Here is a 15,953-nt window from a genome sequence, read left to right on the forward strand (position 1 = left end):
CCCTAATAATTATTGTTGCCCTCTGCTGGACTCTCTCCAATTTGTCCACATCATTTCTGAAGCAGGGGGCCCAAAACTGGATGCAATACTCCAGGTGTGGCCTCACCAGTGCTTAATAGAGGGGAATAATCACTTCCCTCGATCTGCGGGCAATGCTCCTACTAATGCAGCCCAATATGCCATTAGCCCTCTTGACAACAAGGGCACACCCTTGACTCATATCTAGCTTCTTGTCCACTGTAATCCCCAGGTCCCTTTCTGCAGAACTGCTGCTTTGCCAGTCGGTTCCTAGCCATTAGCAGTGCATGGGATTCTTCCTAAGTGCAGGACTCTGTTCTTGTCCTTGTTGAACTTCATCAGATTTCTTTTGGCCCAATCCTCCAATTTGTTTAGGTCATTCTGGACCCTATTCCTACCCTCCAGTGTATCTACCTCTCCCCCAATCTTATTGTCATCCACAAACTTGCTGAGGGTGGAATCCATCCCATCATCCAGATCATTAATGAAGATGCTGAACAGAACTGTACACATGGAGCACTCCACTTGATCTTGTTGATCACTTCCGGTTGAGCCCGATGATCTAGCCAGCTTTCTATCCACCTTATAGTCCATTCATCCAGCCCAAGCTTCTTTAGCTTGTTGGCAAGACTACTGTGGGAGACCATTATCAAAAGCTTTGCAAACATCAAGGTATACCACATCCACCGCTTTTCCCATACCCACAATGTCAGTTATCTCATCATAGTGGGTGATCAGGCATGACTTGCCCTTGGTCAATCCACGTTGACTGTTCCTGATCATCTTCCTCTTCTCCAAGTGCTTCAGAATGCATTCCTCAAGGACCTACTCCATGATTTTTCCAGGGACTGAGGTGAGGCTGACAAGATTCTCTTTCTTCCCTTTTTAAAAGATGGGCCTATATTTGACTTTTTCCAGTCGTCCAGGACCTCCTCCGATAGCCACGAGTTTTCAAAGATAATGGCCAATGGCTCTGCGATCACATTAGCCTCCCTCAGATGCATTGCATCCAGCCCCATGGACTTGGGCATGTGCAGCTTTTCTAAATAGTCCTTAACCTGTTCTTTCACCACAGAGGGCTACTCACCTCCTCCCCATACTGTGCTGTTCAGTGCAGCAGTTTGGGAGCTGACCTTGTCTGTGAAGACTTTGAGGCAAAAAAAACATTGAGTACTTCAGCTTTTTCCACCTCATCTGTCACTAGGTTTCCCATTCAGTAAAGGTCCCACACTTTCCCTGATCTTCTTCTTGTTGCTACCATACCTGTAGAAACTCTTCTTGTTACCCTTCATATCCCTTGCTAGCTGCAACTTCAATTGTGATTTGGACTTCCTGATTACACCCCTGCATGTTCAAGCAATATTTTTATACTCATCCCTAGTCATCTGTCCAAGTTTCTGCTTCTTGTAAGCTTCCTTTTTGTGTCTAAGCTCACTGAAGGTTTCTCTGTTAAGCCAAGCTGGTCACCTGTCATATTTGCTGTTCTTTCTGTTTGTTCCTGCACCCTCAATAAAGCTTCTTTAAAATACAGCCAGCTCTCCTGGACTCCTTTCCCCCTCATATTACTCTTCCAGGGGATCCTGCCCATCAGTTCCCTGATGGAGTCAAAATCTGCTTTTCTGAAGTCCAGAGTCTGTATTCTGCTGCTCTCCTTTCTTCCTTTTGTTAGGATCCTGAACTCAACCATCTCATGATCACTGCTGCCCAGGTTGCCACCCACTTCTACTTCCCCTACCAATTCTTCCCTGTTCATGAGCAGGGAGCATGGCCCCTAGTTGGTTCCTCCAGCCCTAGTTCGTCAAGAGGAGCATGGCCCCTAGTTGGTTCCTCCAGCACTTGTACCAGTGTTGGTTCCTCCAGCACTTGTACCAGGAAGTTGTCCCCAACACTCTCCCAAGACTTCCTACATTGTTTGTGCACTGCTGTATTACTCTTCCAGCAGATGTCAGCATGATTGAAGTCCCCCATTAGAACCAGGGCCTGTGATCTGGAAACTTCAGTTAGTTGTCCGAAGAAAGCCTCGTCTACCTCATCCTTCTGATCCAGTGGTCTATAGCACACGCCCACCATGACATCACCCTTGTTGTTCTTGTCCCTAAACTTAACCCAAAGACTCAACAGGCTTTTCTCCAGTTTCATACTGAAGCTCTGAGCAATCATACTGCTCTCTTACATACAGTGCAACTCCTCCATCTTCTTTCCCCTGCCTGTCCTTCCTGAACAGTTTCTATCCATCTATGACAGTGCTCCAGTCATGTGAGTTACGCCACCAAGTCTCTGTTATTCCAATCACATCATAGTTCCTTGACTGTGCCAGGACTTCCAATTCTTTTTGCTTGATTCCCAGGCTTCTTGCGCTCATGTACAGGCACCTAAGATAGCTAGCTGATTGCCCTACTTTCTCATTATGAATCAGGAGACCTCCCCTTCTGCACCCTCCACCTTGTGTTTCCTCCCACTTCCTCACTTACTTCAGGGCTTAGGTCTCCATCCCCCAGTGAACCTAGTTTAAAGCCGTCCTCACTAGGTTAGCAAGCCTGCTTGCAAAGATGCTCTTCCCCTCTCTTTGTTTGGTGGATCCCATCTCTTCCTAGCAATCCTTCTTCCTGGAACAACTTCCTATGGTCGAAGAATCCAAAGTCCTCTCTCCAACACCACCTGCATAACCTCACATTTACTTCCACAATTCCATGGTCCCTACCCGGGCCTTTTCCTTCAACAGGGAGGATGGACATGAACACGACTTGCTCCTCAAACTTCTTTATCCTTCTTCCTAGAGCCACATAGTCTGCAGTGACCCGCTCAAGATAATTCTTGGCAGTATCATTGGTGTTCACATGAAGAAGTAGGAAGGGGAGCTGGCTGAGGGATTGAACAGTCTTGGCAGACACTCCGTCACATCCTGAATTCTAGCTCCAGGCAACAGCGCACTTCTCGAGTCTGGACTGCAGATGGATGAGTCTAAGGGAGTCCCTGACAACTACCATCCATCTCTTGGGAGTGATGATCATGGAACCCCTCATCCCTAGGACAATGCATCACATGCCTTCTGGTCAACGGGGTCTCTTTCTGATCATGGCACAACTCAGTGCACTACAGGACCAAAATGTGGGCAGCCTTGAAGGAACTAGAGAAAATACTATCCTCAAGAGACTGTACCCTGGCTCAAGCCATGAAACAAAAGCAAGAGTTAGCTGGCCTGATGATAAAAGCAAGTGACAGGTAATGACAGCACCTGCTGTTATTGAAGAATCTGAGGGAGCCCCATGAAAAATCTTTCAACAATCCCATGGTATCAAGACCCAAGACAAGAGAACTGAACTTCTAGAGGGTGAGAAGGCAGCCCTGAAGGGGGGATTGAGTCCCAGGAAATGTCAGACAACACAGGACAGATGGGGTGAGGCAGAGCCTCAAACCCTTGAAAGGGAAAGCTGCCAGGCTGGTGAGGAAGAAAGTCATCCCCAGAAAGGAGCTGAAGTACAAGAGGAAGGACTGAAACAGAGATTTTGGAAATAGCAGTACAAGACCCTAATCAAAGTGGAGCTAAAAAGAAGTCTAGCTTAAAGGTAAACTGGGACCCTTCCAGGGAGGAGAGTAAAAGTATTTCTCCAATGGATAACATCACACATGAAGTTATGTGGATCCAAGAGACTCAGAAATGGGCTAAGCTGTTACTGAAGGCTGTAGGAAGAAAAGACTAGATTGGTAATAATGAGAAACCCAAGGGAGAATTAGGCTCGATGTAAGACAACCTTAACTCCAAAGGATGTGCCTGAAAATGTATCCTGGAAGGCTGTGTCTGAGAAGATCAAGAAGAAGCCTGACTCAGGTTTGCCAATGGTCAGAGACTAATGCTGTTAATTATCTCTGATGCTGTTAATTATCTCTGGCAATACAAAATGTACAACTTGTTTTGAATTATGATGTACCAAAGACTATAGGGGAGTTTGTTTGCCACATAACCAACATAGGACTTTGTGAATATGACTTGCAATATTGTTGTACTTCAGTGATGAGAATAGAAGAATGGTTAAACGATTTGCAGACTTCTTTGAGGCAGTCAAACAAGAAAAACAAGAAGGACCTCTCTTCCTAGAAAAATGATTGAGAGGTGACCTATGTCAGCAGTCCTGGAGAAGGTGCTTAATGGTTGAGCCTATTTAGAGATAGGCAAATACTTAATCTTGCCTTGGGAAGGGCAGTGTTCATTTTTTAAAATGAGGGGGGGGAGGGGAATACATCACAGGGTAGCTGGTCCCTGGGGGGGTGGGGATCAGGCACCCAGCTTACCTTTGACAGGATCTGTTAAGGAGAGTGGCCCAACCCAGATCCACCTGCAGCTAGTTAATTGCCGAAGTAGCTGGGAAGCAGTTAGTTCGATAAGAAATACTTGGGTCTAATAAAGGCTCATGAGGGCTTAGTCAAGAAGCCAGCTCTCCTGAGGTGAGATACTTCTCAGGGGAGCTGGTTAGGAAGCTATTCCAAGTGATGTCTACCTGGAAAGAAGAGGCTTATGGAGAAAGGAACAGGCAAGGGATAGGAACAGCCCCAGAGAACAAATTGAGTGTGGAACCTCCTTGGGAGCTACCAAAGACTTGCTCAACAAAGGGGAAAGAGTGGAAGCCAGCTGAAAACCCAGCAGAGGCCCAAGCTTCAGGCAGGAAACTCAGCCTGAGAGTGCTCCCTGGCTAGAAAGGCAAGACATAAGATTGATTAAACCAGAGGTGGAGAGTTCCCAGTGGAGCAGCTGACTGAAGCTTTCATTTATGTTTTCCTTTTTCCATTACAATAAATGAGACCATCAGAACAGGTTGCTCCTTAATACTAGAAAGGCCTGGTTAGTCTTATACCCAGATGGGAAGAAGCTGTGACACCATGCCTGACTGCAAGTGGGGGTGCTTCCACCTCTGTACTACTTCATACATTCATGGTTGGTGTTCATCAGCCGTTAGTCTTTCCATGTTGTGGAATATTTAAGCATTTGTTTGTTGGTTTAAGGCAATCTGTTCTGAGATCAACACCCAGAATCGGAACTTTTATAATTATCTAACCTAAATATCATTCTGGTCTGGACTACCAGAATATGCAGCTCTTTTATATTTGTGCCACATACATTTTGTCATTAGTGATTACTATTTTCTGAAATAGTGCAGTTGAAAAGTTATATCTAACATGTCTCACCTCACTTAGATGTATTTATATGTCACAAAATGTTACAGCCTTCTCTCATATTTTAGATAAATAATTTCCAACCTGTTCTCTTGTCTGACGCAGACTGGAATGTTCAAAGCTGCCTGAAGGTTTTAGATGGTCATTTCCCATTTGAAAGCTCCTAGGTACCTTTGAAAATCTCAGACACAGTGTTAAAAGTTATTAAAAGAAAACTATCAATTTCACTTGTGATAGAAATCTGAAGTTTCAATGATGATGCTTAATTAATTTTCATATGTTTCTGAGTTTGTTTATAGTGAGTGGAGCTGTTTATAACTTTAAAATTTGATTGTGCTAGTGTGAGGGAAATGGGTACACTCTATCTTTACAGACCATGAAACATACAAAAGTGTTATTGAACTGTATCTTTTTTAACCTATCAAGATTTGTTTATGGTGCCAATAATCTACAAAGTGCTTCTGAATGCTGAATCTTGCACTGGATCTTGTACTTTTGCAAATACGTGTATTTTCCTATATATACAGTATCAACTCTCTCTTAGTGGTGCCAGCTTTAAAGAGGGTACAGTGGGTCAGCTATTTCATCTAAAGGCTGAAATTTAAGCCAGAGAGATAGCTCAGTGGTTTGCACATTGGCCTGCTAAACATAGGGTTGTGACTTCAATCCTTGAGGGGGCCACTTAGAGATCTGGAACAAAAATCTGTCTGGGGATTAGTCCTGCTCTGAGCAGGGGGTTGGCCTAGATAACCTCCTGAGGTCCCTTCCAACCCTGATATTCTATTATATAATAACTCAGGAACACAGATTTCATGTAAAATGTCAAATTGTATGGTGAATACTCTTCTGCAAAATTAAAATATTAAAATGCTCCCTGATAAAGTAGAGAGACAAGGTGGGCAAGTTAGTATCTTTTATTGGAGCAACTTCTGTTGCTGAGAGAGAAAAGCTTGTCCCTCTTACCAACAGAAGTTGGTCCAATAAAAGATATTACCTTACACCCACCTTGTCTCTCTAACATGGGACCAACATGGCTGCAACTACACTGCATACAACCCTGATATAGTTGGTATGATATGTTATTTTTATACAAAAAGTTCTTATTGAATGATTTGCTAATGACAAAAAGTGCTTTGCAAATTAAAATACTATTTCATAATCTGTACCCGTTCTGTTAGCATTGAGTGGGCAGTCACTCCAAGGCAAGGGCTCCTGGAAAGAGTTGAAGAAATACCACATCACCCAGGCAATGATAGTGTTATAGTATAAACCCACCAGGAAGGATACAAGCATTGCTGATATACCTGAAGAAAAAGGAGAAAAATTATAATATGCAGCTTTTAGTTGTTTTTAAAGGAATGTTAAAATATATCAACAAAAATATAAGACATTATAAAGCTAAGCCACCAGACTGATCTCAGTCAACTATATGAATGCTGTGAAAATTTGTATCTTGACAATGTAACGTAATAGGTTTTTTAATGGATATAGATGAGCACAAAAATTCTGGTATGCTAGACACAAAGTAACACATATTATACACACAACCTCTCCATATAAACAACATTAGGGTTACAAAGGCAACTGTAAATTTAGCATTCCCTAACTTTTGAATGCTTGACTTTATAACCTTAACATTCTTTTAACATAAACTTAGGGTTTTCTAAATGTGATTTTCTAACAAGCAAACAAAACCAAATTCCATTTTTTAAAATCATATTGATCATACATGGGTAATCAGCACATTTGGGACATTTAGATGGACAGCACAGTCTTCTGCCACTCAATTTAATGTAGAACTTCTAGCAGAAGTAGGCTGTTATCCTCTATGCGGCCAGCTAGCAGGGGAGAGGTGAGATACTCATTTAGGCTTATAGGTATTTGCTAGACAGCAGAAGAATGTTGAGACTTGGGTATCCTGGGTTTAGTTACATGTTTTGGAGGAGCTTGTGCTCTAATGGTTATAAATCTTTTATCCCTGTCCCCAAGTTCCTTCCTACCTCCCTCTGCTGTTATACCATTCCCAACCTAGTCTATTTGCTTATGTCCCTATTTCCCTCTCTGCTCCTTACCCCCTCTGAACTTGAGTCCAAGAACATACTTCATGGTGCCTGGCATCAGCAGGGAGAGCACTGAGATCAAGGGAAGAGTGAACTTAAGAACATAAGAATGGCCATACTGGGTCAGACCAAACGTCCATCAAGCCCAGTATCCTGTCCTCTGAGAATGGCCAATGGCAGGTGCCCCAAAGGGAATAAACAGACAGATTATCATCAAGTGATCCATGCCCTGTCACCTAATCCTAGCTTCTGGCAAACAGAGGCTAGGGATACCATTCCTACCCATCCTGGCTAATAGCCATTGATGGACCTATCTTCCATGAATCTATCTAGCTCCCTTTTGAACCCTGTTATAGTATTGAACTTCACAACACCCTCTGGCAATGAGTTCCAGAGGTTGACAGTGCATTGCATGAAAAAATACTACTTGTGTTTGTTTTAAATCTGCTACCTATTCATTTCATTTGGCGGCCCCTTGTTCTTGTATTATGAGAAGGAGTAAATAACACTTCCTTAGTTACTTTCTCTATACCACTCATGATTTTATAGACCTCTATCATATGCCCCCTTAGTTGCCTCTTTTCCAAGCTGAAAAGTCCCAGTCTTATTAATCTCTCCTCATACGGAAGCCATTCTATACCCCTAATCATTTTTGTTGCCCTTTTCTGAACCTTTTCCAATTCCAATATATCTTTTTTGAGATGGGGGAATCACATCTGCACGCAGTATTCAAGGTGTGGGCGTACCATGGATTTATATAGAGGCAATATGATATTTTCTGTCTTATTATCTATCCCTTTCTTGATGATTCCCAACATTCTGTTCACTTTTTTGACTGCTGCTGCACATTGAGTGGATGATTTCAGAGTGGTTGGAGCCTGGGTTCTGACACCCACCTTGCTGGTAAGAGTAGCTGAGTCAGTGCAGATGTGGTTAGATATTGATAGATGTTTGGCTGCGTGTATGTGTTCCCTCTGTGTGCTGACCCAACCCTGCACAGATAGCTGGCATGGCAGACCTCAAGCAAACCACCCAATGACTACAAGATATGATAAGGGATGAAGGCATCCAATCAGGTTTATTGTCAATGAAGCATGGTACTAGTATCCTGCAGACTCTACTGGACCACTAATAAATGTATGCTCATAACAATGGACCAGCTCAGTGAATGGTGGGACTTTCCATTCCTCCCTAGGCCAGACAAAGATACTCCCTCTGAGATACATCTTTATATCCTGATACAAACAAGTTATGTGCTTCCTCTGATATACTTACTTATTGCTCCTTGATGTGGCTAGTTATCATCCATCACCTTGTACATGTTGATTCAATCAAAACATCTCTATTACGTATTGTCATCCTGACTTTATCTTTTAGGAGGGTTCAGTGTGTCCCTGTTATCTTTGGGTCATGTTTTTGTATCAGCCTTAGGAATGTGTATTTCTGCAATATTAGCCCTGTTCTTGCCAGATTCTGTGAGCAGGTCCTGCCTCATACCAGGCCTCAAATACAAGGGTTTATGTTTCAGGATCTCTTTCTACTACAGCAGAATGGGGTCGAAATTTAATGACGGTATGCAGGCTAGCAATAATTTTTCTACACCCCCTAGGAGCAAGGAGAAAGCAAGAGAGAAAAATTCCAAGGTATGTCTCTGAGTCACAATACCGCCTGAAGCTTCTCCCAGAGTAAGGCAGTTTATGCACCACCACTGGTTTAGGTCTAAAGATTTTGCCTGAAAACAAAAATCTAGCCCTACACATTGAAAACATAGGGCCAGATTCTGATAATCTTACTCATATTGACTAATACCTTACTCCACAAGTGGGCTTATTGACTTCAAACTAAAGTAAGAGAACCATTTGGTAATAAGGAAATTACACAAATTTTTAAAATAAAATCATAACTTTTAATAGGATTTGAACTCAGTACTTTGTATATAAAACAAATATTTTAAGTAACTAAACTGAAATGATTTTTGTTAATATCCATTGGAATGTCAAGATCCAGTGTTTAACGCATGCTGGGCATATGCAGCTTTAGAATACATTCTTCCCTTGGTGAGCATGCAACTCCCATTAGCAGAGATGTATCTCTGCAATAGTTTAGAAGGAAAATTTTGTACTCCACTTAGCTGTACTGACAGCAGGAAGAAATGCATTTTTACAAAAATTAAAGCTATGATATTGAAGTGACTTTAGTGACTGTGATGTGTTCCATACTGATAGCCCTGAGAACTAAAAACCTCTTCCTGGAGAACAGGTACGGCATGGATAACAGCAGTAGTACAAGTTTCCTCACCAATGTGCCTTATCAATATTTTTGACAGTTTTGGGGCTGAATAAATAATTCCAACTCCATGAATTCAATCTTTGGCTTTTGGTGAGACTCCCAGCATGGGTGCAGAATAGTCCAACTATAAGTGTGTGTTTTGTTGCTCCACTAGTATCCACATTGACAACACAGAATTATTAGGTCATCAGATAGTAATTAGTGATACTAGATCACTACTGACCTGGGCTAGATTCAAACCAGTTACCTACAGATAAAAGGCTTCTCTGTATTTATTACCCAGCCTTGAAGCTGGGAATATCATTACAAGGGTATTAAAAGTCACCATCTATAAAGTGTGAAGATTTACCTGTGGATTGTATCTCACTGTAAACACACACTACTAGTGAGAAATTAGCATACTAATGCACTCATAAAAAGTAACATATGTGGATAAATCTTCAGATTGTTGTAGAAGGTTTGCATTTGCAGTCCTTTTGTTCATGGCAGGTTTTGTGCCAGACTATTTAGTCACAGTCCTGAGCAATAGGTGGTGCATAAGCTGCACCATCCAAGGAGTCACTGTGCATAACAGATACCTTTCTGGGACATAGACATTTGCTGCCATTATAGAGTAACACCAAATTATGTTAGCCCTGTACTGGCTCAGATGAGAAGCAGGAGAGCAAAACTCTCGTACACTCAGACCCAACTGCCCGGTAGCATGCACAGAGATCTTACCATCCCTGTGCATGGTCCAAGTCACAATGTAGCCTTTTATTTAAAAAAAGTCAGGAACTCTCTGAAGACATCCAGAATATTTCTCAATGAGAATTAGGCCCTATATTTTTAATGCTTTTTGACTGCACTGTTTAGAGGATGTCTCTTGCAGGAAGTTTACCAAGATATATCTGTTGAAAGCAGATTGCTTTCCTTTTCATTAGTTCCAATGAACAAGAAATGTTGAAATTGTAGACCCAGCACCTAAAATGACTTCTTGTTTTAAATTTGTGACAAGTTAGGGAGTTTGTCCTGCTAGGGTGTTAGCTTGGCTTTCAATGAAAGTTTTTTTCTGGGTCATTAGGGCAAGTGTGGGATGGCTGTAGGATTGAGATGACTGGGACTGACATTTGTGTTGTTGTGATTGCTGGAGGATATTGACATTCTCACTGATTATGGAATGAGAAATGTACAGAATAATAAAAATATGCACTTCTAGGAGGATTTGGAAAATATTACTTGCAGCTCTTTACCAACTCTGCAGTTCTGCCTGTTTACCACCAATAGGGACTGCTATTAGGGGGGCTATGACTTTAAACAGGGAGTCTCCTCAGTCACTTTGCCCCTGCAGCTGCACCTGAAGCTAGCACCACTACTTACAATCACACTCAAGCAAACTTTGCCTTTAACCAGGGACAGCTGGGCCTCAGCACCTGGGCTGAGATCATTCCTTCACACTTCTGGGTCCGTTTGCTCAATATTGTCATGTTTGTGTTTTAATGGGATGAGTGTAAAGTGGTGCTGATAGTGGATTAATGGTGATGAGAGATTTAGATGAGGAGACGGAGTAAGTTACGGCAAAAGTGGTTTCTCTTTTTGAGATGAGAGGCCAGCAAAGGAAAAATTATTTAAAGAATCCCCTGGTGAGTATATGCAGTCTCTGTAGCAGGCAGACTGATTATGGGTAACAGTAGGATTAGAAATGTGAGCAGTTTGTGGTGTGAGAGCCACTCTTTTTGAGGGTGAGAGTGTGACAGTTGATAGGTGGTGGATTGAAAGGGTTTGTACCATTGTGTGACAACCCCTTGGGGTTAGAGGACAGTTTTGAATTCTTCTCTCTGCCACTTCCAGGACAGTGGAACTGATAGGGATGAAGAGACTATGGAAGTTGGTGGAACTTTGATTTCCTTCTTCATCTAATCACAGTAGAAGGGTGGCTAATGAGAGAAGAAAGACATAATTGGTACAGAAAAGGGGGGAATCCTGTTTTGAGAAGAACAGAACAGTAGGGTGTGGGAGGCCTTAAGGTGTGAGACAGCTAGTTGGTGTGAATCAGTGGGTGAGTGGTTTAGAAAGGAGTCTGATTATGGCTTTGCATCCAGCTTTAGGGATCACTTATTGGGAACTCAGCTGCATCCTTTCAATGGTCACTATTAAGTTGCCAAGAGGGTGATAGTGTTGCCATATGCAGGGAATATGGCGTCTCAAGGAGGTGGGAAAAAGAGGAGAAGGTGGTATGGCTGAGAGGGCTTGGGCTCTTTGATCCCTGAGGTGACTGACAAGGCTATAAAAATAAGACATTTGCAAGAAGGAGGGGTAAACCAGGAATGAGATGTTTAATCTTAGCAGTGGGTGAAGCCAACAGAACTATTTATCAGGCAGTTGAGTTTTCATGAGATAAGGATCATGATGATAAACACAGAGAGATAAACAAGGGCCTCATCACCTTTACTAGAGTTTTAGCTCTTAGTATTTATTGATTCTGGAAGCAGTGAGAGAACTTTGTGCCACCACCTGTGCTTTGGACTTGTGCCCTTCTGAGATGTTGAAGGTCAGGGGGAAGTACTGGGTCATTTTCTGGTGGAGACTAAAGACCATAGCCTGCCAATTGCTTTGAAGGAACATTAGTGCAGCCTCTTTCAAAGAGGTCAGTACTTGTTCGTTACAATCAGTCCACTTCTTCCATTTTTCAGTAAGATTGTGCATAAGGCTATAGTAAGATCACTCCTCACAGTAGCTGGGTGTACTGGATCTCCTTACTCCTTGTCAGTCAGGGTACAGACCAAGTTTTAACACAGAGACTATATGGGTCATGCTGGTTATTGAGCTTCTCCTGATGATGGATGAAGATCAGATGACCATGCTGGTATTATTAGATTTTTCCAGTGCCTTCAATACCATTGATCACAAGGCATTGTTCACTTGTCTACAGACCTTTTCAGAAGTGAACAGGACTGCTCTTCAGGGGGTTCATTCTTTTCTCAGACATCTCACTGGGTAGTTGTGAGCAATTGCTCCTCTTCCTGAAGAGCTCTTAAATGTGGGTTGCCACAGGAAGCCCCTCTACCACCCCTCCTATTCAATGTGTATACAAGACTGCATGGAGGGATAATAAGGAGGTATAAGGTGCAGTGATTTCATTATGGTGACTACATCCAATTGTATTTCTCTATCTCATCCAACACAGAAGAAACCATTAAGTGTCTCAGACAGTATTTAGCTGAGATTGGGATATGGATGAGATCAAGCTGTCTGAGGTGAGGAGGGGGTTTGGAAAAAGCAGCTATAAGAGGTGGGAGACATAATATCAGACCTTCTGACAGAGAGTGTGTGTCCATCTTTAGTTATCATGGGTCACAGCTGAAAGGTAATTTTGGAACCCACCAGCTGCTGTTAGGGGATTACATTACAGGAATAACCAAGTCAGCTTTTTGCCATTGACACATGGCCAGAAGGTTGCCACTTTCCCTTTCAGATGCAGACTGTGCCACTACCTATTCATTGGTCACCTCAAGATTAGACCATTGCAATGAGCTCCACATGGGGCTACACCTTAAAACTGTTTGGAGATTGAAGCTAGTGCAGAATGCTGCAGTTCGCTAAGTAGGGCATCTCATTAGGAACACACCACCACAGTGCTCCAGGATCTGCACTGGCTGCCTATTGGTTTCTGATGAAGTCTAAGTTGTTGGCCATGCCCTATAAAGCCCTAAATGGGCTGAGAAATGCCTACCTGAGACCACCTGCCTCCCCATGCCACACTACCACAGCTGAGGTCTGTGACAGTCAGTGCCCCCCATAAGGCTTTATGGAAATTTCATTTTAGACTCATAGACTCTAGGACTGGAAGGGACCTCGAGAGGTCATCGAGTCCAGTCCCCTGCCCTCCTGGCAGGACCAAATACTGTCTAGACCATCCCTAAAAGACATTTATCTAACCTACTCTTAAATATCTCCAGAGATGGAGATTCCAAAACCTCCCTAGGCAATTTATTCCAGTGTTTAACTACCCTGACAGTTAGGAACTTTTTCCTAATGTCCAACCTAAATCTCCCTTGCCGCAGTTTAAGCCTGTTGCTTCTTGTTCTATCATTAGAGGCTAAGGTGAACAAGTTTTCTCCCTCCTCCTGATGACACCCTTTTAGATACCTGAAAACTGCTATCGTGTCCCCTCTCAGTCTTCTCTTTTCCAAACTAAATAAACCCAATTCTTTCAGCCTTCCTTCATAGGTCATGTTCTCAAGACTTTTAATCATTCTCGTTGCTCTTCTCTGGACCCTCTCCAATTTCTCCACATCTTTCTTGAAATGCGGTGCCCAGAACTGGACACAATACTCCAGTTGAGGCCTAGCCAGCACAGAGTAGAGTGGAAGAATGACTTCTCGTGTCTTGTTCACAACACATCTGTTAATGCATCTCAGAATCACATTTGTTTTTTTTGCAACAGTATCACACCGTTGACTCATATTTAGCTTGTGGTCCACTATGACCCCTAGATCTCTTTCTGCCATACTCCTTCCTAGACAGTCTCTTCCCATTATGTAAGTGTATATATATAACGTGACCTCCTGAGGTCCCTTCCAACCCTGATATTCTGTGGTTCTATGAACATAACTAGAATGTGTTGTATGCTACATATGCCATGTGACATATCTCTGTAAAGGTTATGATCTACTGAATCTATTAATCCTGTTTGTAGGCATGTATCAGTTTTGTATTCAAAGTTATGAATATTGGCTGCATACTTCTTTGATTCTAAGTAGGCTGTAGTGAAGCCATTGGTTAGTTTCCTGAGAAAAGACTATTCTCAGTAAGCGCCCAATCAAGAAACACTTAAGCCAACAATGAACTTGGAGACACCAATCCACGTCTGGGCTTTCCCAGGAATGTGGTTGGCTGGTAAGGAACTCAGTCATGCATGGACATGTGACTTGCCCAGGTGACTCCAAAACTCCATTTTGTAGCTGGACTTTGCATAGGAGAGAGGAGGGGGTCTCCACCCACAAGAGAAAGTCTGTTTAAGCCCAGGGGAGACCCCTCCATTTGTTTTTTCAGCTGGCTAAAGAGAAAGCCTCTCCACCCCCAAAGATACCTGAAAGAACTGGAACAAAGGATAGTGACTGCAAGGGGTGTGAGTGATTGCTGGACCCAGGGTAAAAGGAGATTAGTCTGTAAAAGGGAGCATTCTGGAACTGGTGAGGATTTTATTTGTATTCAATTGGATTAGACATAGACTGGTGTATTTTATTTTATTTTACTTGGTAATTCACTTTGTTCTGTTTGTCACTATTTGGAACCACTTAAATCCTACTTTCTGTATTTAATAAAATTACTTTTTGCTTATTAACCCAGAGTATGTATTAATACATGGGGGTTGGGGGAAACAGCTGTGCATATCTCTCTATCAGTGTTATAGAGGACGAACAATTTATGAGTTTACGGATTTATTTGGGTTTTAAACCCCACTGGGAGTTGGGCATCTGAGTGTTAAAGACAGGAACACTTCTGTAAGCTGCTTTCAGTTAAGCCTGCAGCTGTGGGGCAAGCAATTTAGACCCTGGGTCTGTGTTGGAGCAGACGGGCATGTCTGGCTCAGCAACATGGGATGCTGGGGTCCTGAGCTGACAGGGAAAGCAGAGGTAGAAGTAGTCTTGGCACATCAGGTGGCAGCTCCCAAGAGGGTTTCTGTGATCCAATCCGTCACAAGGTCAATAGGGATTTTTTTCCCCTTGTGATTAAAGAGAGGAGGCTGCCAGCAGGACATTGTTTCTGAGTGGCTCTGGGACACTAGAATTTACCCCTCCCACTGTTTTCTTGGTCCAACATAACCCACATTTGATTTTTTTTTCCTGGGCACAAAGCAAAAGCCGTTTATTTCCTAGGGGTTTTGAAGAAGGTGAAGGATACGGTTGCAGAGACAATGGAGGGAACTTTTTTATAGCTTATAATTGGCTGGGTGAGCTGAATTAATTTGTTCCTTTTTCAATCGAAAGGGAGGTTGGTTGGTTAGTTGTTTTTAATGCTCCTGGGTGTATTATACTGTTGGGTAAAAAGATTGTCAGGGAACCTAGAGCTCTTGTACAGGCATTTTTTAATTTGGACTTCAGTCTCCCTGGTTGTCAATCTAGTGCTTTTCACAAGTAATAAGAGAGAGAAAAAATGTGTATACTTATTAATTAAGTCTGTCAAGCGATTAAACAAATTAATCAATTAAACAATAATAGAATACCATTTATTTAAGTAGTTTTGAATGTTTTCTATATTTTCAAATATATTTAATTCTATTACAACACAGAATACAAAGTGTACAGTGCTCACTTTATATTTATTTTTTATTACAAGTATTTGCAATGTTAAAAAACAAAAGAAATAGTATTTTTCAATTCACCTAATACAACTACTGTAGTGCAATCTCTTCATCATGAAAGCTGAATTTAC

The 15,953-nt window shown here is 42.3% G+C and overlaps 1 protein-coding gene across 1 annotated transcript in view; it reads right to left on the bottom strand.

Annotated features, from left to right (window-relative positions):
- Positions 1-15,953, bottom strand: part of SLC6A19 (solute carrier family 6 member 19) — an 83,643-nt gene that overhangs the window by 50,516 nt on the left and 17,174 nt on the right. The window contains exon 3 of the mRNA XM_030549372.1: positions 6,354-6,491. Within this exon, the coding sequence (XP_030405232.1) occupies positions 6,354-6,491 (138 nt within the window). The remainder of the gene's footprint in view (positions 1-6,353; positions 6,492-15,953) is intronic.

This window comes from Gopherus evgoodei, chromosome 2 (assembly GCF_007399415.2).
Source record: "Gopherus evgoodei ecotype Sinaloan lineage chromosome 2, rGopEvg1_v1.p, whole genome shotgun sequence".
Taxonomy (NCBI): domain Eukaryota; kingdom Metazoa; phylum Chordata; order Testudines; family Testudinidae; genus Gopherus; species Gopherus evgoodei.